At 38.6% G+C, this 27,199-nt stretch overlaps 1 protein-coding gene across 3 annotated transcripts in view; it reads right to left on the bottom strand.

Moving 5' to 3' along the window:
- Window positions 1-809: 809 nt before the first annotated feature.
- The window catches only part of LOC122809198 (alpha-tectorin-like), a 919,437-nt gene continuing 893,047 nt past the window's right edge, over window positions 810-27,199 (bottom strand). For all 3 annotated transcript variants that reach the window (XM_044080503.1, XM_044080505.1, XM_044080506.1), the window contains 2 exons: window positions 7,574-7,655; window positions 810-1,331 (listed from right to left, as the gene is read on the bottom strand). In XM_044080503.1, coding sequence (XP_043936438.1) covers window positions 1,243-1,331; window positions 7,574-7,655 — 171 coding nt within the window. In that variant the 3' untranslated portion in view covers window positions 810-1,242. The remainder of the gene's footprint in view (window positions 1,332-7,573; window positions 7,656-27,199) is intronic.

Genomic DNA, 27,199 nt, shown 5'->3' with positions numbered 1-27,199 from the left:
AGTCAGTAATCAGAATTCATATATGGCATCTGGTTCTGTATGCCGAGCAGATTTTTAACTGCTATCCAGTGAAGCTTACAATAGTCAACAGGCTTGTCAAAAAATCATATTCAAATCAAAGAAATGCAAAGCTTGGCATATAAGAGAACGAGTCAAAATGGAATTTCTTTTACCAAAACATAGATCAATGTGAGATAATTCTAAGACCTAGTGCTGTGTTTTAGCAAATTAAGAGATGATGCATGTATTTCAATACTGTGATGGCCTATTCTGTGGACATACGTTAATAGCTATGTTTCAGAACATTGGTTCTTCTTTTCATCCATTCAGTATATGATCTAGCATCACTTAACAATGTCTTGGATGCATATCATTGCAACGTGGCAAACATCGTTCTACTCTGCAGACATCTACCATGTTTTCTATGTTATTATCTTTTTCTTTCTTACTTTCTCTGCCTTCTTGCAATGTACTAAATTTATTGCACCTTATTCCCTGTACAGGAACAGCATGCTTACCAGTCAGATATGTGTGTGTGTGTGTGTGTGTGTGTGTGTGTGTGTGTGTGTGTGTGTGTGTGTGTGTGTGTGTGTGTGTGTGTGTGTGTGCATGTGTTACTAAGACAATGCCATTCCCTTTGGATAACACTGTGGAGATTTCAAAACATGAACTCATAGAAATTATATAATTTCCATTCCTTTATTAATCATAACTTAGTACAATTAATTTAGCCTTGAGAAATATGTGGTTATGTGTTTCAGACAAAATTACTCATTTACAAGATCACATAGAACAAAGCAAGAAGACAATCAAAATAGGACACTGAGTTTATTTTAAATTGCTAGGATGTTATATAAATCAGAATGATCTCATCAAAGTAAAAGTGATACTTCATTTCAAACTACACTGATGATTTTCCTCTAGGAATGTAACTATCTAGCAGTTTGTACAAAAACACTCAATATGTTTAGTTTAAGTTCTGCTTATCTGTAAAATATTAAGATAATCCATTTTCAGAACTATTAATCAAGTTTAGTAACATCCAAGAAATAAATATCACATCTATTTTTAACTCTAAAATAAGCCTTAGCTCTCACAGTATTGACAAATTTAAAAAGCACTTTTTGACCCTCTTCAGATACAAAATATGTTTTATATATATATATATATATATATATATATATATATATATTCTAATTTAACATGACAAGTGGTATGCTTTGCTCATGGAATTGGATAACGCTATTTATAAGGGACAAAAACGATGACGGTGAACAACAAGACTAGGATAAACAATGAAAAGGAGTTGTGCTTGGTTCCACTTGTAGAAACTGTGAAAGAAAGAAAAATATATTTTACTTACAATATATTATACTTTTATAGAATACATTTATACTGTACTAAACATTATTTTATTGCAGCCACACTGATGACAACACACTGAATTGCATCTCTTATACCATTGAGGCTTACTAAGCTGAGGAGTTTGGAAGCATTTAATCTGCACTCCCCATAGTACATTATTTTTATTTTTTATTTTATTTTACATTTGTTGACCGGGCTAGTCTGGCTGGATACATGTCCATTTTCAGCAGAGGCCCGAGGAGAAAAGCTCCACTAATAAACTAAGTGACTAACAAATAACAAGTAAATAAAAAGCATGCAGGCAGCTAAGGGAAAAATTGATATATAGAATAGTAATGCAAAGGCAATTTAAACAAGAAATAAACAGCAGTACGGAATCATTATAACTTAAAATATTTACTATAGAAAGACTGCTAAAAAAAGAATGAAGAAGGGAGAAAAATAGGAACAGGTGGAGAGTTTGTAAAAATTTAGACATATTAGCCAGTTAGTAGCAGACATATTGTGATGAGTACTATTTTAGGATAGAGATTTGCACGCAGGAAGTCTGGAACTAGGTAAGATACAAGGAGAGAAGACAGGTTACAGAGACAGTGGCGAGTAACATAAAAATAGTAGATAGGAGTAATAAACAGGCTGGTGGGTTGCTAGGTCTACTTCTTGGAGGGAGAGAAGTAGTGAAATAGGGTAGGTAGAAGAGCAATGTAGGGTGCGGGAGAGAGTGATTGTTTCTTAAGCTCAGTCAGGATTTGAGCAGGGGCATAGCCAGTGAGATTGCAAATGTTTCCTTATTTGTTTTTTGAAAAGGTGGGATGAGCCTAAAGTGGTTAGTTCTTTGGGAAGTTTATTCCAGTGAGATCCAACAGTATTGGCAAATAAGGAGTCACCTGCTTTATTGTAGGATTTGAGAGTAGCTACTAGAAGTTTGTTGGCTGAGCGAAGGGAAGTAAGATTTTTGTATGGGGCGATAAGGTTATTAAGTATGGGTGTATTAGAGGGGTAATGGAGAATTTTATAAGTTATGACTAATTGTTGTAGGAGAATTTGATTCTGTAGTTCTAGCCAGTTAAGGTTTTTGAGATTATGACAATGGTGAGTTCGATATGGGGAACCAGTGGCAAACCTGGCAATACTATGGTAGGCTGTGGCTAGTTTCTGGTGGTTAGCTTTTGAAATGTTAATAAATGAGGGGGAGGCATACAGTAGTGTAGATAGGAGATGAGTTTGGGCTAGAGACACTCGGGTAGCTGCAGTAAGAAAGGGCTTAGTCTATAAAGGGTACCTATCTTTTTATTAACAGCCTTGATGGTTAGATCAATGTGACAGTCAAAGCTCAGTTGATTGTCTATAGTAATGCCTAGGAGTTTGGTGGAACAGTCAGGATTGATGATAGTGCCATTGCCAGACATAATGGAAAATGAGATTGAGGCAGATTTAAGGGTTGGTGTAAAGAGTAGTAATTTGTTTTTTTTGGGATTAAGGAGGAGACAGATATGTTGGAACCATTTTTCTGCCGCAGTAAAGATTTTCTGGGTGGAAGAGTGGAGTTCTCCAGAAGATGAAGCAGAACAGATAAGAGTTGAATCATCTGCATACTGAATACAAGTGGATGTTGGGAGTGAAGTAGCCAGGTTATTTATAAATGTAGAGAAGAGGAGGGGACCTAAGATGGATCCTTGAGGAACACCGATAGTGACTGGGAGCTGGGAGGATATATGGCTGTCCCAGAGGACAGCTTGTTTTCTATCATTCAAATATGAGTTAAACCATTGTACTGCTGAAGAGTCAAGTGATAGTGATGTCAATGTATCTAGGAGTAGTTGATGGTTAACCATATCAAAGGCTTTTGAGAGGTCTAGGAATAAGGCAGAGGAGAAAAGGTTGTTATTGCGATTTTTGTTTAATATGTCGGTGAAGGAGAGAAGGGCGGTGGAAGTACTATGGTGGGGCCTAAAACCATGTTGCGAGTCTACTAGAAGGCTATTTTGCAAGAGATGATTTAGGAGTTGATGGTGAATACAACGTTCCATGATTTTAGATAGAGGAGATAGTAGGGCTATAGGTCGGTAGTTAGAAAGTTCATTAGAGTTACCTCCTTTATGGAGGGGAATAATATAGGAGACTTTCCAGCAGGATGCGATAGTAGATTCGGTTATTGTTCTGTTAATTAAGATTGAGACTGGGTAAGCTAGTTCTTATGCTGCTAGTTGTAGGTATTCAGCTGGCAGTTTGTCGGCTGAAGGGGTGCAAGGTTTAAGTTTAGAGAGTAACTTACGTATGTGGGATGTGGAGACTGTGCTAAATTTTAGAGTGGGGGTGTTATTTTGAGGAGAGGTGTTTTGAGGGGAAGGGGGGGGGGAGTCATGGTGTTTGCTAGAGAGGTGACTGTTTCAGAGAAGAAGTTGTTAAAGGTATCGGCTATTATGTCGGGTGGAGTTTGAGCTAAGGTAGCAGGTGTGGGTGTTTTGGTATTCCCTGGATGTAGCAGTTTATTGATTCCTGACCAGAATTTTTGGGGTTGTAATTTTGGTTTTGTTGATATTGAAGGTAATAGTTTTTTTTATCAAGATGGGTGAGTTTTTTTGTAGTATTTCTAAGGTGTTTGAAGTTTAGAAGGTCAGCAGGGTTTTTAGTGGTTCTCCATTTAGTCCAAATTTTATTTATATCTAGCATAGTTTGTTTGGTTGTTTTGGAAAGCCAAGGGGCTGCTTTGGAGCTTATTCTAATTAACCGAGCAGGGGCATGCTGCTGTAGAATTTGTAGGAAAGTGTTATTGAAATAGGCAACTGCTTCGTCAATTGGGAGGTGTTTTAGAGTTGACCAGTTGCATACCTTGAGGTCATTAAGGAAAGAGGACAGGTAAAATTTTTTTTTGTTGCGTACAGTACGGTAAATAGCTTGTTTGAGAGTATTATCTTTTTGTTTAGTGATATAGGTAAGGAGATGGTCACTAATATTGTCTGGGAGTATTCCAGTCTTATAAGAATGGGGATTATTGTTAATCAATATCCAGTCCAGGATTGCTTGTTTATTGGTTGTTTTGTCAATTCTAGTTGGGGAGTTAATAGTTTGTTGAAAGTTAAAGAGATTGAGGTGAATGGTAGGTTTGGGAGAGATGCAGGAGTTCCAATCAATATTAAAGTCACCTAAGATTATAGTTTCTTGAGGGAAGTTGCAGGAGACCCAACTGAGAATATTTTCAAGTGTGTTTAAGTTATTGCCTGGAGGGATGTAGGAACATATTATGTAGATGGCTTTGTTTTTGTTTAGTTGGAGTTTGGTACAGAGTATTTCAGCATTACCTAGGGAGGGAGGTAGGGAGTCCATTAAGGACACCCGTAGTTGGGATTTGTAAAGTAAAGCTACTCCTCCTCCCTTTTTGTTAGGACAATCTTGCCTTAAGGTGCTATAGCCAGGTGGAGTGATTTTGTTGTCTTTAGTACCTGGTTTAAGCCAGGTTTCAGTGAGACAGAGGATATCGAAGGCATAGAAGTCAATTATAGCATGGAGTTGTGTGATTTTGTTGTTGATGCTACGAATATTAAGGTGTGTTATAGACAGGGAGTTATTAGAGAAAGGTGAGCTAGAGATGTAAGCAGTATGGTTAGAAAGGTCATGGTTGAGAGGATTATTGGGGCCAGGGTTGGGGTGGATATCTCCATGTAATAGTAAAAGGGTTTGTGGGATTGAAAATCTCTTTGTGGTTTTGGAGGGTACTAGATAGAACCGTTTCGAGGTTAGAGACCTGATGTGGTGTAATTTGTGGAATAGGGAGGGAAGGTAGGGAGAGGTTGAGAGGATGTTAGTGTGTGTTTGTTTAGCTAGAGGAAGAATGGAGGTTGTGTGTGTGGCTAAATTAGGAGACCTGCTAAGGGTAAGATGTTCATAGGAAGTAAAAGAATAGTGTATTAGAAGGATGTTAAGGAGTAGCAGAAGATAAAGAAGTTTAAGGCTTAAAGCCATGTTTTTAGTGGGGTGAGGTTAGGAAGGTTGGAACTAGCAGGAATAAGATGTTAAAGAGTGAGTTAGGGCAATTAGAAAGGGAATATGATGAGCGGGGTGTGGTAGTAAGATAGGAGTATAGAGTTAATGAGTGTAGGTGGGGCAGGTGATGTGATAGGAGCAGAGTATGTTGGGGGTGTGGTCAAGGAAGTATAAAGGTAGGACCCCTGGGGGTGGGTGGGAATTGGGGGTAGGGAGGGGAGTGGAGTGAGCCAGAGGCGACAGTGGTAAGAGCCAGTGAGGGGACCAAAGGCAGTAAAACAATCAGAGAAAAAGAGAGAAGCACTATTTATGGTGAAGGGTAAGAATAAAAGCTATAGGGTAGAGTGCAGGGAGGAAAGAAGTTGGGTTTGGGAGATAAGACCAAGTATAAGGTAGCTAAGTGAAGTAGCAGAGTAGGGTGCAGTAGATTAGAATAGTATGGTCAGTACTAGGGGATAACAGGAGGCAGAGTTCTACTGCGAGGATAAGGGAAAACCTGAGGTTTGTAATAGAGAGGGCACCACCTAGTGGCCAAGTTCAGGAATACCAAGAGACAGAGCAAGCAAAGAGCTCACAAAGTGCTGTATCTCGGTAAGGGGGAGAGTTGCCACAGGGATAGTGTTGAAGAAAGGAGGGTAAGAGAGAGTGCCTTAACCGCTACTGGAAGAGGAGGGGGGGGTAGGCTGCTGGTTAACCTGGGAGGGAGGTAAAATAACCTGGAGAATACAGTTAGAAAATGCAATAGTAGGACATACTTTCCAACAGTGACTATGTTGGGTAGACAGTCTTTGTGGGGAGGACGTTTAAATCCTATTCAGGATTATGTTCTTTAATATGGATTCCACAGGGCTTCTTTAGCAAGGGTAAAGGCAGGAACCCAGGTGTATACGGCTGAATAACATAAAAGGAAGAGAGAGAAAGACAACATAAGCACATATAGCAGTCAAGGATACAGGTAACATATAACTAAAAATTGTGCCTTAGATACTAAAAGCTAGGTCAATACAGTAACTAACCCTCAATCACAGTATAATCAGGCATAAGAGAGAGAGAAATAAACACAGGTAAAGTAATACAGTCAGCTTACAGATATGTGCAAAACTATTTGTTGAGCTAACAAAATAAATAGCATACAAGTAATTAGTCTGACCCTAAGCAGTATCAATGTGAGAGGCAATAATTAGAACAACAGCTCCAAGAAGTTACAGTTGTGAGTAAGGCAAAACAACAACCTAGGGTAACATTTATATAAACCAGCAAGGTTGTCTACGTATTGATTAGTAATTACAGACTCTATCACCTTCCTGAGGAGATGTGTAAGCAGGGGAAAAATGGATGTCCAGTATCACACAAAAATGCATAGATATAACACTATTACATGCAGTACAGCGTTTAAGAAGCGCTAACCACAGAACACCTAGTTATAGGCTGTTTGTACTGTCTTCTACAATTCAAACATTGATAGGAATGATTAGCGAATTAGCTTTAAGTTATACTGTCGCCTTCTCTTATCAGTCTACAGACGCTTTCCTATCGGACAAGGCAATAAGTGCCCGAAAATGTTTTACAGTTGAGTAGCAAGTACGCTCAACAGTTATAAGTAAACAAGCAGTATAATCAGCATCGTTTCATTACCATTATCAATTCTATACAAATGTTACTGCCAGCTTTAGAACCCAGTATTGCGTAGTTGGGGGACCACGTGGATGCTAGGGTAAGCGTATTCTACTAGGCTAAATGAAATTACCTGATGTTGCAGGTTCTGTTACCAGACATACATGCTCAGTCCATACATTACTGCATATACATCCTTTTTCATTTTCTTTTAATTAAAATTACAAACTACAGTAAAAGAGAACCACTGGACAGAATAAGTGTATGAATATGAGTGTTTGATGACAGTAAGTAATTTTACATCAGTGAGTTTAATAACCAAAATATTGCCTTCCTTTTAATTGAAGCATGAATCTAAACATGCCATATGATGGTGACACATTTGTAATAATAAACTGAAATGGTAAATGAAGATAAGCTCAACATACAGACAGACACACACACACACACACACACACACACACACACACACACACACACACACACACACACACACACACACACACACACACACACATTCATACACTAGATATACCAATTAAAAACATTCTTGATTTAATAATGTAGTTCCTGACTACCATGTTTATCTAGCAACCTTTCATTTTCATACCTGATTGAGAAATTGGTCCACAGGTAAGGAGATCCTTAGGTTCTTCTCTTTCATCATTTGGTGGCTGCATTTCTAAACAGTCCTTTGGAAACAGAAGAAAAATATTAAAAGCCTGTTGCTTATTCTTTTATCATGCACAATTATCCTATTAATAGATGATGGTCTATATACTGCATATAGAATAAACATGTGCTTACTTTTTACTTACCCCCACTTTCCACTTCGAATCACCAAAAAGAAATCAAAATAATTCTACTAAACACCAGCTTTAAAAGCAGTGCAAGTTTATTTAACCTGCCTTGCAAATTTTTCAAAATGGCAGACACATATTGCTAGCCTTCTAACAAGTAGGTTCAACCTTTTGCTTTCTGCTGGAATATTCATCACATCATTCAAGTATGCATTCATTACCTTGCTACCTAAAATCCCTCACCCCAAGCAATGCAATGATTATAAAACCAGGAGACAATTTATGGTCTCTTACAAAAAGTTTTTAAAAAAAGTATCTATAAACAAATCTTGGAACACATTAACAAATATGGGGATACTTTTAGACTGATCATATGGATTCTCCAACTTCTTCAGCACTGTGATTGTCCTGTACATAGCCACTGATAATATATGGAACAACACAAATGAGTCTAAATTAACATGTAGTCTGTTTGTAGATATGTCCAGAGCCTTTGAGACACTTTGTTGCAGCCTTCTCTTCAATAAGTTAAGGAAGGTCAACTTTATTTGTCCTGCCATAAAATGGCTCCAAAACTTTTTGGAGGACAGTACATTTCAGGTATACCTAAATAACATTTTTTCAAGACAAGGAACATGAACAAGTTCTTGGGCCTCTGTTATTCTCATTTTTTATTAGTAACTTGCCTTCTGACCTTTCTCAGCTAAATATAATCATGTACATGGATAAAAGGTTGTCATAATGGTTAAGATCTTTCTCACACATATAAAATACAGGATTTGATTTTGACCTGTCATAACATCCCTGTATTCTTCCCTTATAAGACCGATTATAAAATACAGTGCCCTTTTCGGCATATACCTCACAACGCACATGCAGCAGCTGGAGAGACCACAGAGATTCCTCACCTGGAGAATCCAGGACCTCAAACATCTACCCTACACAGATGGGCTAAAAGCTCTGTCCTTCTACTCAGTTTCCTACAGAGTTCTCAGAGGTGACCTCTGTCTGGCATATAAAAAAAAATCTCAAACCCCACCCTGATGAGACTGCTGCATATCCACAGTTCAAGCTCCACTTGAGTAACCGACATGCAAGACCTCAACCTGCTCTGTGACATCAATAGGACTTGTTGGTGGGACAGATTTGTGTCCCATTTCCCCTTTTGTGGAATAGACTCCCTCTCCATGTAAAGCAGGGTACTTCATTAAACCTTTTTAAGCACAACCTGGATAACTGGATGGGGAACAGAAAACACACCCCTGGGATTCCACCTATGTTCTTGCTGGACAGTGGCATAGGGTTTTGACTTGTTGGAACATGGGCTAAATTCTTGACTAGGCTTGTATAGGCCTCAGGGCTAATAGCCTAGTAACTTCCTAAACTTCCTATGAGCCTATGACCTCTGCAATAGGCCAGGCTTGTAACAGTCTGTAGATTGACAGGTTGGTACTTACCTATAAACCTATAAATCTATAAACATCTTTCTTCTAGAATCCTGTAGAAGCAGCTTAAACTAATCTACAAAATGTCTCATCATCTCACACCCACTGCTCATTTTCCCATAGCTGGGAATGTACTGATTTCAAACAATTTAATGTTGTCTCCCACTAACATCCTTCCATCATAGTGGCAACATACACACACAAACACATCAACTAACTACTGCCATCTTTTAGAACATGTTATATTGTCACCTGTTCATTAAAGTGCAACTCTACTGTTATCCTCATAGATCTGCAGAATTATTTTCCTAGGGCACTGCCCTTCATTAAGAAGAAAACTACAAATTAGACATCATTTGACAACATGAATAGAACAATAATGATCCAGAAGGAGTATAAGAAATACTCCTGTTGTTAGTGGGTCTTGATACAGAGAAAAAAAAATGACAGAGCAAGCTGGCATTTTAAGAGTACAGCAATGGGAGCATTTGCATTCCTGACAAAATGTAGTTGTTGTCTTTCGGCTTTTCCAGGTTAGGGGTCACCACAGCGGAACTCTGGTCTGCTAATGATTGGCAGTAGATTTTCACGAATGCCGAGGTGCCAGCTCGACGTTCAACCTTCAACGAAGGCATGCCCATTTAGGCATGTCTTTCAAATGCCCACCCAACCATTTGGAGGACATGCAGACTCCACACAGAAGGCACTCCCCACACTCCAGCTGAGAATCGAATCGGAGAAACCTCTTGCTGTGAGGCAACAACGCTACCGCTGCACCACCCTGACAAAATAATAAGGTTAATTATGGATCAGAGGCAAAAAGTTAAGTCGGAGGGTTCCTCTCCAAGTTTTGTCTGAACAGAGGAACCAGGTAGGGGTATCTTTCCCCCTCTTTGTTATTTGCTTTATACTTAAAGCCATTGGCTAACAAAATATGGGACTCAAAAATTCAAGGATATAATCAGTATGGTAATTAAAAGATGGCTTTATTTACAGACAGTATTATTTTGTACCTGATTAAATAAAAAAAATAAATAAATAAAAGAAACAGAAAAGGACATCTCAGTGTTGTAAAACATCTTTAGACAGTTTGAAGTCTTTTCAGATATACAATTGATGAAAATAAGCTAAAGGTTATAGCTGTAAAATATGCACCCATATTTATGGAGACAAAATAAAATGAAGTATTTAAGACTGTAGATTAAAAGAGGATTCTGTTATGGCAGCTAAGGATATGTGGGAATAGACTAAACAAAAGATAATACAAAAAAATGATAATCTGGAAGCTCTTGTTTCTAGATATGGATAACAAGATAAAAGTACTGAAAATGTTTTTAGTCCATTTAGTTTTATACACAGGTCAGTCACATTTTTATCACCCAGAGGAGAAGTCATGGACAATAACTAATAAAGAATTGAAGGAATTTATCTGTGAAGGTAAGAGGGCAAGGGTCAAGTAGGAAAAGCTGATCCTTCCAACAGAACAATGTGGATTAGGATTACCTGATTTGAAGGGATATTTAAGAGCTACACAGTTAAAGATCATATACATAAATCAAACAGAAATCCATAACTCAGTGGGAAAGAGATGATGATGAAATAGGAAGAAAATTCAAGCAATAAGAGTTTAATTTGGTAGCAGAAAGCTTTCTAAGAACTAAGCCAACACAAGAATGGAGAAAGGAGATTCTGTAGATAGGGGTGACTACAATTAGGGGTACAGAGAATAGATTGAGGGGCTAGAATTTACTGGAATAAGCTGGCAATTGAACCAAGGTATTGGAAGCAAATCATTAGAGAGGGAAAGGTAATACAATAGTAAGAGGTCAAGAAGACATTTGGACTGCAGACCAGAGATTGCCTTCCCTGTCAGGGATTTATATCAGAGTACAGGCAAAGAAAAAGGATAGTTTAATCCTAAGTGAAAGACATACTCTGGTAGAATTTTTAGTTGAATCTAGAACAGAAGCTAATGCTAAAAAAAGGAGAATTAGTGGGCATATAAAATTTGCACAGTGAATATAGGAATCAATCAGAGGAACTTAGAAAAGATTGGGAAGAAAAGCTGGATAAGCAATTCACAGGGAACAATGAGAGGACATATTATGCTCCCAAGTATACAATAAAGTCTAGAAGAATTGAGATTTTTGCTTGGAAGTGTCTGCATAGGTATTTTTATACCCAAAACAGACTCCAAAGAATTTTTCCTTAGATAGATGGCAAATGTTGAAGGTGTGATGGGGGAAAAAAAAGGTAGATGGGAACATATGTTTTGGGAGTGTAATGAGATGGCAAACTTCAAAAATTTCTAAAGAGTACTCTGTCAGAAATACTGGGTGAACAAATGGGTGAAACTAAGGAAATGATTTTCTTGAGCTGCGATACAAAATCTGAATTGTCTAACCATAGTAAAGCCTTGCAAAGTTTAATTCTGATGGCTGCCCAAAAATAATTTACTAGAAAATAGAAATCAAAGTCTAAATCAACTGTATTTGAAGATTTGAATATTGTAACAGAGATAAAAGAACTTAAAGAAAAATCTTTAGAAAAGGTAGAAGCAAATTACTTAGAAAAAAATGGAAATTGTTGGAACAATACATGCAGAATAATATGTTGGAGGAGGAGTGAGATGAAGTGAAGGCAGGAATTGATCAATTTGTTGGATTCATGATAGTTATACAAAAAGGGTCTATATTAAATCAGCGAACACTTAAAAAAGTGAATGCTGATTTATCGACCCCATGTAAGTGAAAGCTTAAAATCCCTAACACTTGGAACAATTTTTTTTCCCAGGGGAAAAAAAATCGCTGTTCCACAAAAAAACAAAAAAACAAAAAAACTTCAAAACATTACATAAAGTGGGGGGCTGTGCCCCCCACACCCCCCTACTTAAATATACCAACTCCAATATTACACTACAGTGAGGAAAACGGCAAAGTAATGGAGGCGGCCAAGCAATTTCTTTCCCAGGGAAAGAAATCACTTATATGCTGTTTCACTATTTTGCTGTTTCGTGCTTTCAAGTTTGATCAAGATGCATTCAAAAGATTACATCTTTGATTATATAATTGGAAACCACAAAAATATGCAATGTACATTGTTTATATCTAGGAATATGTTAACATAGTTTGTTTTCTTTTGTATAAATGTATATTTGCCTACGTCTTAGGTGATAATTCAGTAAAGGTATAAAAAAAACCCACTACAAATCAGACAACAAAACTGTGCACTAAGAGATGAACATGAGCATAACATTACCCTAATCAGGCCAAATTCAAATCAGTGATAGGTAACAGGACATTCTCAAAGCTGGCACTAGCAATTTGGAACTAGCTCCTATCAGAAGTCAGACAAAAATGTACCAGAGAATTATTTAAAAGTAAACTAAAAGAATGCTTATTAAAGGAATTTGCTTGCTCCTGTTACAGAAAGAAAAAGGACTAGGAACATCCTTGATACAACACTGGACTTCTACACAAAGCCTATACTGTGTGCCTCGATGGTGATAAATGTGTTGTCTGAATGTCCATTTGCTAAATCAATACTTGATTAATGATCATTGCTTGTTCAACCAGTATGAAGTACCACACGCTTCTCATTGTAAAAGTTGATTTTCAAATCATTCACTATTAATATTGTTTCAAACTATTATATAATCATATAATTTTGTTTGTTTAAATCTTCTTGTGATAATAGTTGTATTAAGTGTACTTGCTTCTGTGTAAATACTTACTGTGATACTCTGCAGACACTGTATTTTTTTGTCCAGTGTGACTGGGTTATAGTTGAAAAGGTTCTGTTGACCAGTCCTCTTACTGGTAATAAATAAATACATACATAAATAAATAAATATGGGAAGTATGACAAAGAAGGCCACCTTTCAGCCAGAGTGTTTATGCAGTATACTTACCACATTGACAAACAGGTAGCAGCCCACTCTGTAGCCTAGGTGACGTGGTTTTGATTGACATACTTCACAGATCAGGAGGCATCTTGAAGCACTAGTACAAAGCTGCCTGTGGTCAACTTTCCTACCTTAGGAGAAATAATTGGGAATGTTCACTGCAGGAATAACTCTTGGTTTGCAATCCAGTACATTAGCTTGACTGAGGACAACATGTTCCAAGCTGACACTGAACACGTGTCAGCTTTTAGTAGGGCCAAAAAATGGTGCATTGCATATTCAACATGCAGGAACACCCCTGGGAGATAAAACACATAATCAAAATAAATACCAAATACAGATGAAGGCCACTTCAATCTCATTCACCTACTACCTCCCACTACCACTACTTGAAAACAGAGGTGGTTACAAAAAGGCTGCCCCACCTTGGGAAGTACTGGACTCCATGCCATGATCTGTCTTGCTACACTAAGAAAACAAGGTGCAACAAGTCAGTATGTTACCATAGGGGCAAGATAGTTAAGATAAAGAGTAGGGGAGACAAAAAAGTTTGTGGGAAGAGTGTCTCTTCTGCAAAAGATATATTGATAAACAGATCATGTGAGTACTCTCAAAAAATAGAGATAAAAACAGAAAAGTGTTTCAACTAAATCATGCTCATCCTTTAGTATGTGAGCTACAGACCTTTTCTCCCAGGGCCTCTGCTAAAAATGGGCCTGCCATGACCAAGTTGGACTTTCTCCATAAACAAATGCTAACATATAAATAAATAGAAGACAATGGATACATTGCAGCAGACTGCAAAAATGTTAATCATGGCTGTATCTCAAGGCTGGAAAGTTTTGCTTTGGTGACTGTAGAGGAGTAGCTGCATCTAGGACTAAACCCATTACCCGTTTCATACTTTACTTTTATCCCTTGAAGAATTATGTAAATAATCACTTTACTGGTCAGTTAGGGTATGACCACTTCCCTGACCTTTGGTGCATTACTTCTTTAAACATCAGCTTTACAGTCAGTCTGTTATTATACACATGATCTTAGTGATGGCATTTAAGAGGGTTCATATTTGTGAGAGACCATATCACCACTTGACAGACTCCCAGAGACTGACAGATAGAATGTACTGAGCTGCAAATCATACTAGACAAAATCAGCTGTCAGTTTATCATCTGTTATGGGACACCTTCCCTGACCCAAGCAGTTCATATCAGGTTCCTAAATATCATAGATAAACTTGCCATAAATAAGAATGCTATCATTCAAAGAGACTTTACCTTCCCATCAATTGACAAGAGTACCCTTGCCATATTGGTGTGCACTGAAGTTTTTTAGATCTAATAAATAAAATAGCAATAGACCTGATTGGTTTTAGCTCAGCTAGAGGACAGAACATTCTTGATCTGGTATTTAACTAATGCAGTGACAGTGTGTATAACTCTAATTGTAACTCTTCTCCAATTAAGCCAGAGCATAAGTTAGCAACGTTTTTCCTCAAACTTGTAGATAGATTTGCAAAATAGTTTGAGGCCTTCATAAATAAATGTATATAATTGATAGCTTCATCTAGATACAAATATAAAGGGAAATTTAAAATCAAACCTCCCTGGTCATCCAGCAAAATAAATAAAATATACAGAAAAAGGGGAAAATCATTAGAATATGCAACAGATCTAAAGACACCAGAGTGAAAGAAATTTTCAGTTATTTGACAGAGCCTAGAAAAGAACTGTTTGATCTACTAAGGCAGCTCATAAACTCAGGTTGTCATCTGAAGCCAGGGGTAATTACAAATAATTTTAAATAAACTAAGAAACAACACTCACAAATGTTCAGAACTCATACTAAATGATAAAATTTACTTGAACCCATTTGACATTTCCAATATACTACAAAGAAATTTACTGCAAATTTCCCTCCTGAGATGACTATCCAAAGTCCTATGATATCTGTAGCTTTCAAACATCCCATCATCACTAAACAGCATGTATTGAAAGTGTTGTCTAAGACCAAGAATATTTCCTTTGTGGGAACATAACATGCTGGGTTGTTTGTTAACCAGTACTAAATATGTCCAGGCAGTACCTCTACATAAATTATTTAACCAACACCTAGTTTCAGGCTTTGTACTGAAAGTATGTTTTCAGCACTGGTAATTCCACCTCATAAAGGTGGCCATACCACTTATCTTGGAATATATAGGCCCATCATCCTGATAAGACTCATCTGTAAGTCCATGGAACACATTCTAATAGACATGGGTAATATAGACATTAAGAATCTCATCTGGCTATAACTGCAACAGTTTGGTTTCCAAAAGGTAGATCCCTATAATGATCTTGGCAAACTTCTTTGAAAACATAACAGAAGTCATTGACATTAGTCATGCCATACACATAGCCTTCCTTGATTTGGCTGTGGCATTTCATAACATCCTCCATGCTATCATAATGATCATAATACATTACAAATCCACACCTATACAGTAAGATGGCTAGCTACATGTCTAAAAAAACTGACTCCACACAGCATGAATGGTAGAGGCAACATAACAGAGCATGAAGGGGACCAGTGGTGTCCTGCAGGGCTCAGTGTTGGGGGGCCACTTTTGTTTGATATTCACCTTTATGACCTATATACTAAAAAAAAATTCTGTGGCTAATAAAGTCTGCATATAATTGCAAACTGGAGTCATTGTTAAATCCTCATCTGAGAATGAAGCCTTCCAGTTTGTGTCTTTTGGCTTTTCCCGGTTAGGGGTCGCCACAGCGGAACTCCGGTCCGCTAATGATTGGCAGTAGAGTTCTTCCAGTAGGAACTTGAAAATGCTAAAAAATGTAATGTTTTCACATTAGGCAAAAAAAAATAAAAAATTCCCCGGCACACAGCATTGGCAGTACCCCACTTCAGAATGAAAATGCAATTAGAGACATGGAAACCAAAATTAAGAGAGTCCTAATTCTATTGACCTGGACCACTTGGCACTGTTTTATTTAAACATTTAAGTGCTTAATGTAAAAAATGTATGTTGTGACATGATACTTAATAAGAAATATCTGAGAGATATTATTTTATAATGATTCTATTTTAATAGTACAACATTTAGAAAGGAGGCTCATTTATTTATTTTGTTTTTCATTTTAGAACAGGTGGGAGGGCTGGTCTAAGAATCCTTTTCATCCATAACCTAGGTGAAAATACACATTTACAGAAATACAGCAGAAATGAGAGTCATTCAGGCACATAAATGAAAGTAATTCTTTCTGATACACAAAATTCCAGGTATAGAAAGAGTTGTTAATTAAATCAATGTTATACAATAAGTCAATCCACTTGTTTTTTTTCATATTATACAATGCAATAAACATTACTGCTACATTATTAACATATTGCATTAAACAGTAAAAGAAGTATTTACATATTTAAAGATACATAATTCCCTCTTTGGAGGGGAATCAGTTGAAATTACTGTATCTTTAAGCATGGAAGATCATGCTCAGATCTCTGCTGAATCTGTCTTCCTCACCCCCTCCCTGTTTTGGTTTGTAGTTAAATTTGGTGGCTTTTGCAGTGCCCACCCCACTGTAGATTTGATCTAGGACACTCCCTCAGTCCCATCTCTTTACCGCATTCTACCTAATAAACACTTTCTGCACTTGCTTTTAGTCCTTTTTAATTTAATAACATTTTTTCAAACCGTGTGTGGACTAATATTGCTACATACTCAAGTGTGCCAGCTTGCACTGCATGTGAATTGTTTTTACTACTGTTTCTGCTACTTTTCTTTAAAAAAAAGAAAATAATAAAAAAAATAAAAAAAAAACTGTAAGCCTGTTTCCTACCTTTCCTGTATTTGCTGTATCCAGGACTGTTTGTAAGCTTCTGAGCCCCCCATGCCTTTCTGTGTTGGAAGGAAGCCTTCTAGCTTATCAGTGGGAGTGGTAAGCATTAGGTAACATGTCTACCACATGGGCAATCTTCCATCTCTCTCAACTTTCTGATTTGAAAGCCTGCATTTGCACTTGTTTCTGTCCTGTAACTCATCTAGTGCACATACAGATTCTTAGTTTTAGCACTTAAATTTGCTTATTCATGCTAAGCACTTGTTCAGAACTTGAAAGCACTAAATAAGCTACTAATTACTATAGCACTCAATCTTCCTCATTACCTAGAGGAAAACAGTTTTTGTACTTACTTTTCTCACTGGCGTTAAGAAAAACAGCTCTTGTACTCACTTTCCTCACTTATCTAGAGGAAAATAGTTTTTATTCAGGCATGTCCAAGGGTCAGCTCCCAGTGTTCTCCCTTGTCTATCTGATGAATCTGGGCATCTTGAGGCAATGTAGAAATTGCCTCATGTACACAGACAACCCTCTCCTCCTACCACCCTTGAGAGATGCACTTATCTAGCCAAACAGGAGGTAAAGCTCTCTCCAACCAACACTGAACCTGACAGTCATGAGGAGAAGGTAAACATTTGCACCACACCACACTCATCACATAGTCTCACTACGTCTACACCACCAAAATCCACACATAGAAACTCAAAAACATTCACAGAGGCTCTCAATAATAATCTGCCTAAGCAACAGAGACCTCCAAAGCAGAAACACAAGCAACCTCCATCCCCCAACACAACCCAAATGACACATAGCCCACTGACTCAGTGTGCCACTCAAACACAGCCAATAAGGCAAAACAACATACCCAACACACTAGTCATAGGTGACTCTATAGTCAGGCACACTGATGTCCCACTCACCAGGCTAAACAAGGAGAAGGTTACTGTCAGCTGCCTGTCAGGTGCCAGGATCCACCACATAACCCACGCACTCAGGTCACTACACAACAAGTAAAAATATGACTCTGTCATTGTCTATGTTGGTGTAAATGACCTGAGACGTACCTCCCTGGACTACATAAAAAGAGACAAGGAAGAGCTCTCCGATCTTGTAGCCCAGGCAGGTATGACCCTAGCCTTGAGTAGCATTCTGCCATCACCCAGAATGATACCGCAGTACAAGGACAAAATGACTGACTTCAACAATTGGCTAAGCTTCTGGTGTCATTCTAAGGGGATCCAGTATCTGTCTGCTTGGGATGACATGGTCAACAGACCACGATGCTTTGCCACAGATGGCCTGCACCTGTCACCCCTGGGATTCTGGATACTGGCTAAGGCTCTTGCTGCCCCTATAGTGCCTTTTTTAGGCAGGGTTCAAGTAACACATTCACCACCATAACAGGAACAAGCAAGCAAAAACTGAGGGTAATGCAACTCGATGCTAGAAGTCTAAATTTCAAAATGCACTCACTCGAGGCACTCCTTAAAATGGAGAACATCGATATCTGAGCAGTGACTGAGACCTGGTTCAAGGCTCCAGAGAGCACCCCTGCACTACCAGGCTATAACTCATACCACACTTTTCGGCCATGTAACCTGGACCGAAACACCAAAGGTGGGGGTGTGTCCATATTCATTAAGGGTATCCACACCTCCAGGCTAGTTGCTCAGCATAATGCATCTGAGGTTATCCAAGTGCAACTAACTCTTGGCAAAACTGCAATCCAAATTGTAGCTTGCCACAGATCCCCCACCATGCCCCAGGATTCCCACTCCTCTTTTCTTGATGTACTGTAAAATATTAGGGTTCAACCAAACACTCTAATAATGGGCAACTTCAACTACCCCACCATTAACTGGGAAAACTACTCATGTACCAACTCCTTAGTGCAACGCTTTCTGGAATTCATAAACTCCAGTGCCCTAGATCAACTTATCCACACCCCCACCAGGGGCAACAATATCCTAGACCTAGTCATTACCAACATGAGTGACCGGTGTTCCACACCTGAAGTCAACTCCTCGTTGGTCCAATCTGACCATAAGCTAATCACCCTTGATATCCACATCCCAACCCACCCCCCATTAAGGAAACTACAGTAAAAAATTTCTCCAAAGCCAACTTCATGCTTCTTAAGACAGAAGTGGTGAACTTCATGACACCCATGCAGATGGACAATACAGTTACAATTGCTGAATCCTACACAAATGCACTGTATAAGCACTTGCATGAGTGCATGGATCGTGCTATCCCAAACAGAACCAAGACGCAATCCTCCACAAAAAGGAAGCCAATCTGGTGGTCCCCTGCCATAAACAAACTGTACAACAGAAGGAAGAAACTGTTGCAAAAGAGAGTAAAATCCCATAAGTGGAGGAGCTCCCTGGTCAGCCTCAGTAAGAAGCTGATATCCCTTATAGGATCCTCCAAAGCTAGCTACGAAAATAAAATCGCCACTAATTCCAAGGACAACCACAAAGCATTCTATAGCTATGTCAAGAATCTCAATGGCAACACCCAGATCTGATCTGAGTTACAGCACAAAGGCATGAAAATTACAGAACCAACTAATATTGCCAACATCCTGGCAGATAGGTTCAGTGCTAACTTTACCCCCCCTCACCCCCTAAAGGGCCCATATCTATACAGGAAGAATGCAGAGTCCCTGTAATCACAACTATGCAGGTGAAAGCTGCACTCTCTAAAGCCAAAAACACAGCATCTATGGGACCGGAGAACATCCCAGGCTATGTTTTACATGAACTTCAGAATGAACTGGCTCCTCACTTAAGCACCATGTTCAATAATAGTCTTGCATCAGGCTTTGTGCCCACTGAATGGTGCACAGCAACAGTTATCCCACTCCACAAAGGGGGAGCCACCACTGATCCCGGGAACTATAGATCTATTAGCCTGACGAGCCTGGTCTGCAAGGCCATGGAACGTATCATCATGGAACTCATAAAAAAAGACATTGGTAACCTCCAAACTCTGGATCCCACCCAGTTTGGGTTTGTGAAAGGTAGATCATGCCTCCTGAACCTGATCGACTTCTTTGAGGCAGTCACCAAAGTCGTAGATGAGGGTAAGGTGGTTCACACAGCCTATCTTGACCTCGCCAAGGCTTTCAACACCATCACCCATTCTGGATTTATAGCTAAACTCAATAAATTAAGCATAAATCCCAACATCACAAGATGGGTTGCCAACTGGCTCATTGACAGAACCCACACTGTAAAAGTTGCAGACTCCAAATCTGACCTCAAACCAGTGACAAGTGGAGTAACACAGGGTTCCGTCCTGGGACTGCTCCTGTTTGGTATCTACTTCTCTGAAGTACAGGCTAACACAGAAGGCCTCTGGCTAATGAAGTTCACAGATGACTGCAAACTAGGAGCCATAGTCAAGTCCCCAAATGATGTGAACATCCTACAGAAGGGCCTCTCTGAGACAATGCCTGGTGTCAGAGCCATGGTCTCAAGCTCAGTGCCAAAAAGTGCAGTGTCATCCCCTTTGATAAAAACTCTGTACCCATGAACTACCACATAGGCAGCAATCTACTTAACACCGAATGCGTGATAAGAGACCTTGGGACCCAGGTGGACTGTAGTCTCTCCTTTGATAGTCACATCGCCACAGTAGTCAGGAAGTCCTTCTACGTGGCACACCTCATCATAAAAGGGTCCTCATCCAGGAAAAAAGAAGTCATCGTTCCCCTCTACTCGACACTCATTAGACCCATTATAGAGTACAACGCCCCTTTTGGAATGTACCTCACAAGACATCTGCAGCAGCTGGAAAGGCCACAGAAGTACCTCACAAAGAGAATTACTGGACTCACACAAATGCCCTACACAGACCATCTCAAAAAACTCCAGCTTTACTCCGTAGCATATCGCCTACTCCGAGGTGATCTCTGCCTAACATATAAAGCTGTGTCAAACCCAGAGCTGTTGGACATGCTACACCTAAAGAAATCCCAATCCCTCCGAGCTACACGCTCTAGTGACCTAAACCTTGTCACCCCAATAAACAGGACATGCTAGAGGGATGGATTCCTATCCCAGAGACTTCCCATAGTCTGGAACAGGCTACCCATCTATGTCAAGCAAAGTTCTTCATTAGCACTCTTCAAGAAAAATCTTGATAAATGGATGGGAAATAGGAAATACACCCCGGGGATCACTTCTGTGTCTCTGCTCAACAGTGGCACAGGAAAATAACTTTCTTGGGTGGCGTAAGCCAGGGAACCTTGTTGGCTAGGCTTACGTAGGCCCTTGGGCCAATAGCCTAGTACCTACCTATGAACCTATGAACCTATAAGAGGAATTAAAAGAACACTTGAGAGAAAGATGAGATAGGGTAGAGATTAACGCATGCCATGAAATAAATCTACAATTATTATGTCACTTTAACACGTTCTATCAGCATTTTCCTGAAAAGGGAATGTTCTGTAATCTAAGTTTTATGGGAAGGAGGTGTAAGCCTGAAAGGGGGTCTAATTGTGGTTAATGCACCATTGTTGTGAATTTTGAGAGCATTTGGGAAGGGTTTTACTTGTACTTTTTTTCTTAGGGGTGGGCAAAAGTTATTAAGAATATTAAATGTAAATTGCAAACGAAGAAGAGTCGATTTTACTGTAACTGTGAGCGAATTGGCTTTCTATAATGTAACAGTGTTATTCTAAATGGGGAGAAGTTAATACATTTACAGTTGGAATTAATGGCTGTTTGAATGTTGCTAGTACTGTGAGCCAAACTGAAGAAGATTATGTGGTGACCATTTTCTAACATGAGTATGGAAATATTTTTAGCAAGAGCCTTTTTGGTTTCATTGAGCATGGCTAATGTTTATTTAAAATCTAAATGTAATTTATGGCATAGTGTTCTGATGCACTGGCAGAACTCATGTAATGGCAACATTGTATAAATAGTTTGATAATTACTATAATGATGATTTAATTAAGAAATTCGTATTATTCTGGTACATATGGACAGCAAAGGCTTATTCTTAGAGTAAAAAACATATGGGCTTTCACAAAGAAGATCGGTTCCGGATCATGACAGCATAAATCTTTGTGTGCCTACAGCTATGTTTCATTTGTGCAATTTAAGTTTCTCCAGTTTATTCCCACATTTAATGAAACACCACAGTAACCATTTAGTCTTGCATACTTGGTTTAGAAAAATTATACCTTAAATTAATTAGGCTAATGTTCTGAATGAAAAAAAAAATAAGAGGAACAGGTAATCACTGACAGCTACCCCAACCCTACTAAGCTCCTATTGCTCCCTTCCCTGCATTCTCTCTATACTGCTATAATTACCTCACATATTCCCTCATTGGAAACCAACTAAATGCCATTGTTTGAGGATTAAGACCATTCCTTGGAAAAAGCTTCAACTCACAGTAAATAAGGAGTGAAACTGATACAGCTGACAACATCAATAACTAGACTGGATATCTCTGACAAGTGCTTTCTTAGAATATTTTGCTCTCATTACACCACAAAAAATCTTGTAATGCTTTTAAGTTGCAGATATCTTATAAAAGGAAAATATTAACTTTAGGAAGTGTTGAGAATACTGCTGAACAAGCATTATTATGTGTATTCACCTGTAGCTAGTAAGTAGTCACAGACTGAAACTTTACTTATTGGACAGCTTATTGTATATTCTTGTTAAACAATATTCAGTCAGATTCATAAAGGTATCATGAGGTACCCTTTTTGAATTTAAAGACAGCCTAAGTGCACTGTTTCTGCATGAAGATATACAGCACCTATTAGGTTGCCTCTGCAGTCATGCTGCATGCTAATGATGCAGTATCTGGGAGAGGCTGTGCTAATTAGCCATGAGTTCTCTCCCCCTGAGCTTTCTTATGTTAGGCATCTAGATGTCGAGTAATTCATGGAATTGTTTGGTAGCATAGATTAGCATGGTTGCTCCTTGCACCTCATGGTAATGAACAGAAACAAAAAGCTGGGGTCATCCATCGTGGCAGAGATAAGTGCTACGGAGTTTAGGAGGAGTATAAGTGAGGACCTGCATGTGGGATTGTACATGTGAGTGTATATCTACCTGGGGTGTGTGTGTGTGTGTGTGTGTGTGTGTGTGTGTGTGTGTGTGTGTGTGTGTGTGTGGGTAGGGGAGGCTGTCATGCTGCCACACACCTATAGATTAATGAACAATGCTTGAAGCAATGGGTCGGGGGGAGACCAATAGCCGGGGATTACCTCTGTGGCTCTGCTCGACAGTGGCACAGGAAAATAATTTTCTTGGGTGGCAAAAGCCAGGGTACCTTTTTGGCTGGGCTTGTATAGGCCCCAGGGCTGATAGCCTAATACCTACCTATGAAACTATGAGCAAGGGAGAACTACAACTATGTGGAGCAAGAGGAAACATTAACCAACAGGCAGAATTACAAGTATGTCGGGTGTGAGGGGAATTATATACCATGGAACAACTACAATTATATGGGCTGGGGGAGATATATCCACCAGTGAGAATTACAAGTACATGGATCATGGGGGAACATTAGCCACCAAGGAGAACTATAAGTATATGGGTGGGAAAACCCTAGACACCAGGGTGAACTACATGTATGTGGGTGAGAAAACCCAAGAGACTCTGGAGAACTACATGTATGTGGGTGAGGAAGCACTAGATACCATGGAGAACTTCATGTATGTGGGTGGGGAAGCCATTGACACCTTGGAAAGCGCCTCGTTTTTTGCTTAAAGGCACATGCACATAACATGGGTCTGGGTAATGCTAGACAACAGAGATAACCTATCATGCTGTAACTTACACACAATGGGAAGGGAGAAACATTAGGCACCAAGCCACTGTAGAGAGCATGCCTTAAATGCTCTTACTTACAAAAAATATTTAAAACATGGAGCTGGGAACCACTAGACACCAAGGATGACATTAATTATCAAGTCGTAAAGACACTACAAAGGAGCTGAACTCTGCACCTCAGTACAGTAAACACTAAGGCAGTGCGCTAACTGAAAATTTAGTTCAGGATGCTTTTTTGAATATATGAAGGATCTCAGGCATAGTCAGTGCCTGAAACAGTGTGTGTGATGTATGAGGGGAAGGGACATCAAACAGTAGGCTCACCTTTCAATTTTGTAGCACAAAATAGGACCATATCAGGGAGGATTTAAGTTATACATCCTACTTTCTGAGAAAGTTGCTTGTCTAATAGCTTTTGCAGTACACATTGAATTTACTGAAGGATATGAAATGTGCAATGCTAACATACGATATTACTGACTAACTAAAATCATACATACTTTATGGGGCAGGAGAAAGAAACATCAGGGGCATTTTGGCAACACTGGGGCAGTTATGATGCATGCGGCATGTGTCTGAATTTCTGTATTGATTTTGAATGGGGGAGATGACTGTACTAACACATTACAGCTGTCAGCGCAGTTAACTACCACGGGAAGAGCTATCCATGCAGAAAAATAGCATTCTTTACTGATGTGCATCAGAAAAAATGACTGGGTAATGATAGAAGGATGAACTGCAGCCCTTACTCATACTTGTTTACTTGTTAAATAAAATTATATGACCACAAATGTAGCACTTAAAGCAAAGATGTCTCCCTTTGCAAATAACTGACACCTAAGGGGACCTTAGTTCATATTGTTGTAATTAATCTAGTAATCTTAATTATAGTAATTAAGATATTTATGTTCAATGATGGTGGGTTACACTGAAATTGTACACTTCTTGTTTCCGATTGCCTGCTAAATAACTATCAATGACAGATTTCATTTCTTTCTAACCTTTATTATTGTTTGCATTTGTGTCTTTCGGCTTTTCCCGGTTAGGGGTCGCCACAGCGGAACTCCAGTCCGCTAATGATTGGTAGTGGATTTTTACGTACCGGGTTACCAGCCCTGATGCACAACTTTCAACGAAGGCACGCCCCTTTCACGTATGCCTCCACACAGAAGACGCTCTAGCTGAGAATTGAACGGGACAACGTCTTGCTATGAGGCGACAACGCTATTGCTAATTATAACCCAGAATACCTGATATTCTTAATGGCATTGCAGAACAATTGTCACAAACTGAGGTTCAGTGCTACTCCGGAAATGAAGCTGGTAATTACCATACAGAATACTGTTTGATGAATAAGTATATTTCATCATGTGGAAATAAAGTATCTAAAGTTTATTACTGGTTTGGAAAACATGAATTTTGAGCCTAACTAGTGGACATTTAATATTCTCCTGAATTTCTCTGTATAGGTGAGTTACAATTAAGAAATATATTTTCAGTAGATCAAAGTCATATAGGAAAAGTGAGCACTTATGATGCATTCCTTTTAGATGAGGAAGTTATCATGACTCCCAGATTCCCTGATAGCTTTGCAATTATCAATTATTTTTTATAAAGTTGCATAAATATGGGTATGGTAAGACAAAACATTTTTGTTAGGGATGTTAAAGCAATGGAGGCGATAAACTGACAATTCATAGCAATTAATCAATTCATTCTGGACAAAATTTATAATATCAGATATCAGGACCCTAGCTTGGCCTTGACTGGTCTCTGACAATTGCATCAAATCCAGATCAGTTGACACTGGTAGACTGAACAGGTGTCCTGCAAGGTGATTTTATAACATACCCCTAAGGTTTGGTAACCACGGAAGCAGTTATATTAGTTATGGAGGTAGTGGGAGTGTACTCCTCTACTTTGCTTCAAAACTTAAAAGGATTTCATGTAAAGCCTGCTTGGTATAATGGGCCTGACTTAGTAGATTTTGGTTAACTTTGTGTGAATATTATATTCCATATATGCTATGCCTCTGGAAATTGCTTTAATGCATATTTGGTAAGGCATGTTCAACTATTTCATACCTCTAACTAACCTGCTGAAGGTCAGGCTGCACTATCAAAACACCTTTTGGCTTGTACTACAGATATGTGCCCTCTGGCCTACTTTGCAACAATACATTCATTTTATATCAGTGTAAATAATATACCTAACTAATATACAATGTTGGTCAAATAAAAATGAATATCTTTTGTAAAAAAAAGTTAAAATATCACAAAACTTTGGTTCCATAAAGTCTTCAGAGGGATTAATTACAAAGTAAAAATTCATAATATTTTAAAATGTTTTAAAATATGTGAAGTAAAACTGAACAAATGTATGTGTGATGAAACATTTAAAATTAAATTATCTGGATATGGATAATAGACTGATAAAGGCAGCAAAAGACATAAACTTACTACCCTAAATCAAGACTTTTTTTGCAAAGAAATAAAGTGACTGGCAGGTGCCATTACTGATTCCCCTACCAATAATATTGTTCTTCCACTTAAAAAACAGTTTTATTGTAGAATAACTGCCACAATTTTCTTCTGTCTTCTTTAAAGGATCTCACTGATACTTTTCAGTCTCAACCTCCATGCTCTCAGTCACCTAGAACCCCCTCTCCTTCACAACATTACCTTTTTAATATCAATTCCTGCCACCTTCTGCTTTTCTGACAACTCACTCAATGAAACTAAAACACATCTACTAAAGCGAAACTACTTACGATCCACATTCTGTAAGCTGCATCCAACATTCCTCAGAGGAGAAGCAGCAGAAAAAATAGTCAAATTCTTCTCTTGTACTTTCAACCTTTCTCTTACAGCAGGCACAGTTCTTGCTATTTTTAAAAACAGCATAGTAATCCCCATCCTTCTTGGAATGTAAGGGCTCCCGACCAGTATTACCCATATGTCCCTTTACAAAAACCTTTGAAAAATTACTATACAAATAACTTTATAAACACATAAATAGCTACGGTATTTTTGAGATAAACAGCATTAATTTTGCAAGTCATTCACAACCTGACTGCTCTTTTCCCCTGCCAGTGACTCCATTTATAACAACATGGATGATGGGCCCATTATAACTGGTCTATGACCAGAGCTTTTCACAGTATTAATTATAAAGTCCTGCTTAATAAACTACAGAAATTAAACGTCAGCTATAACACAATAGCATGATTCCAAAACTACCTGACAGGTAGAACTTTTCAAATTTACTACAATAATTAATTCAATAAAATTGCAGCACTAAACATAGGATTCCCCCAAAGCTCAGTATTAGGCTTTCATTCTTCTTTGTATCATCTTCTTCAACTTCCACATCTCAGCATTGCCATATACAGTGATGATACCAAAATGCATTCTGACCTACAGGCTAAATTACAAAAACA

This window comes from Protopterus annectens, chromosome 8.part0, assembly GCF_019279795.1.
Source record: "Protopterus annectens isolate FY-2018-M chromosome 8.part0, PAN1.0, whole genome shotgun sequence".
Lineage (NCBI taxonomy): Eukaryota > Metazoa > Chordata > Ceratodontiformes > Protopteridae > Protopterus > Protopterus annectens.
The sequence above is the reverse complement of the archived record's forward strand: the minus strand, read 5'-3'. Positions and strand labels throughout refer to the sequence as shown.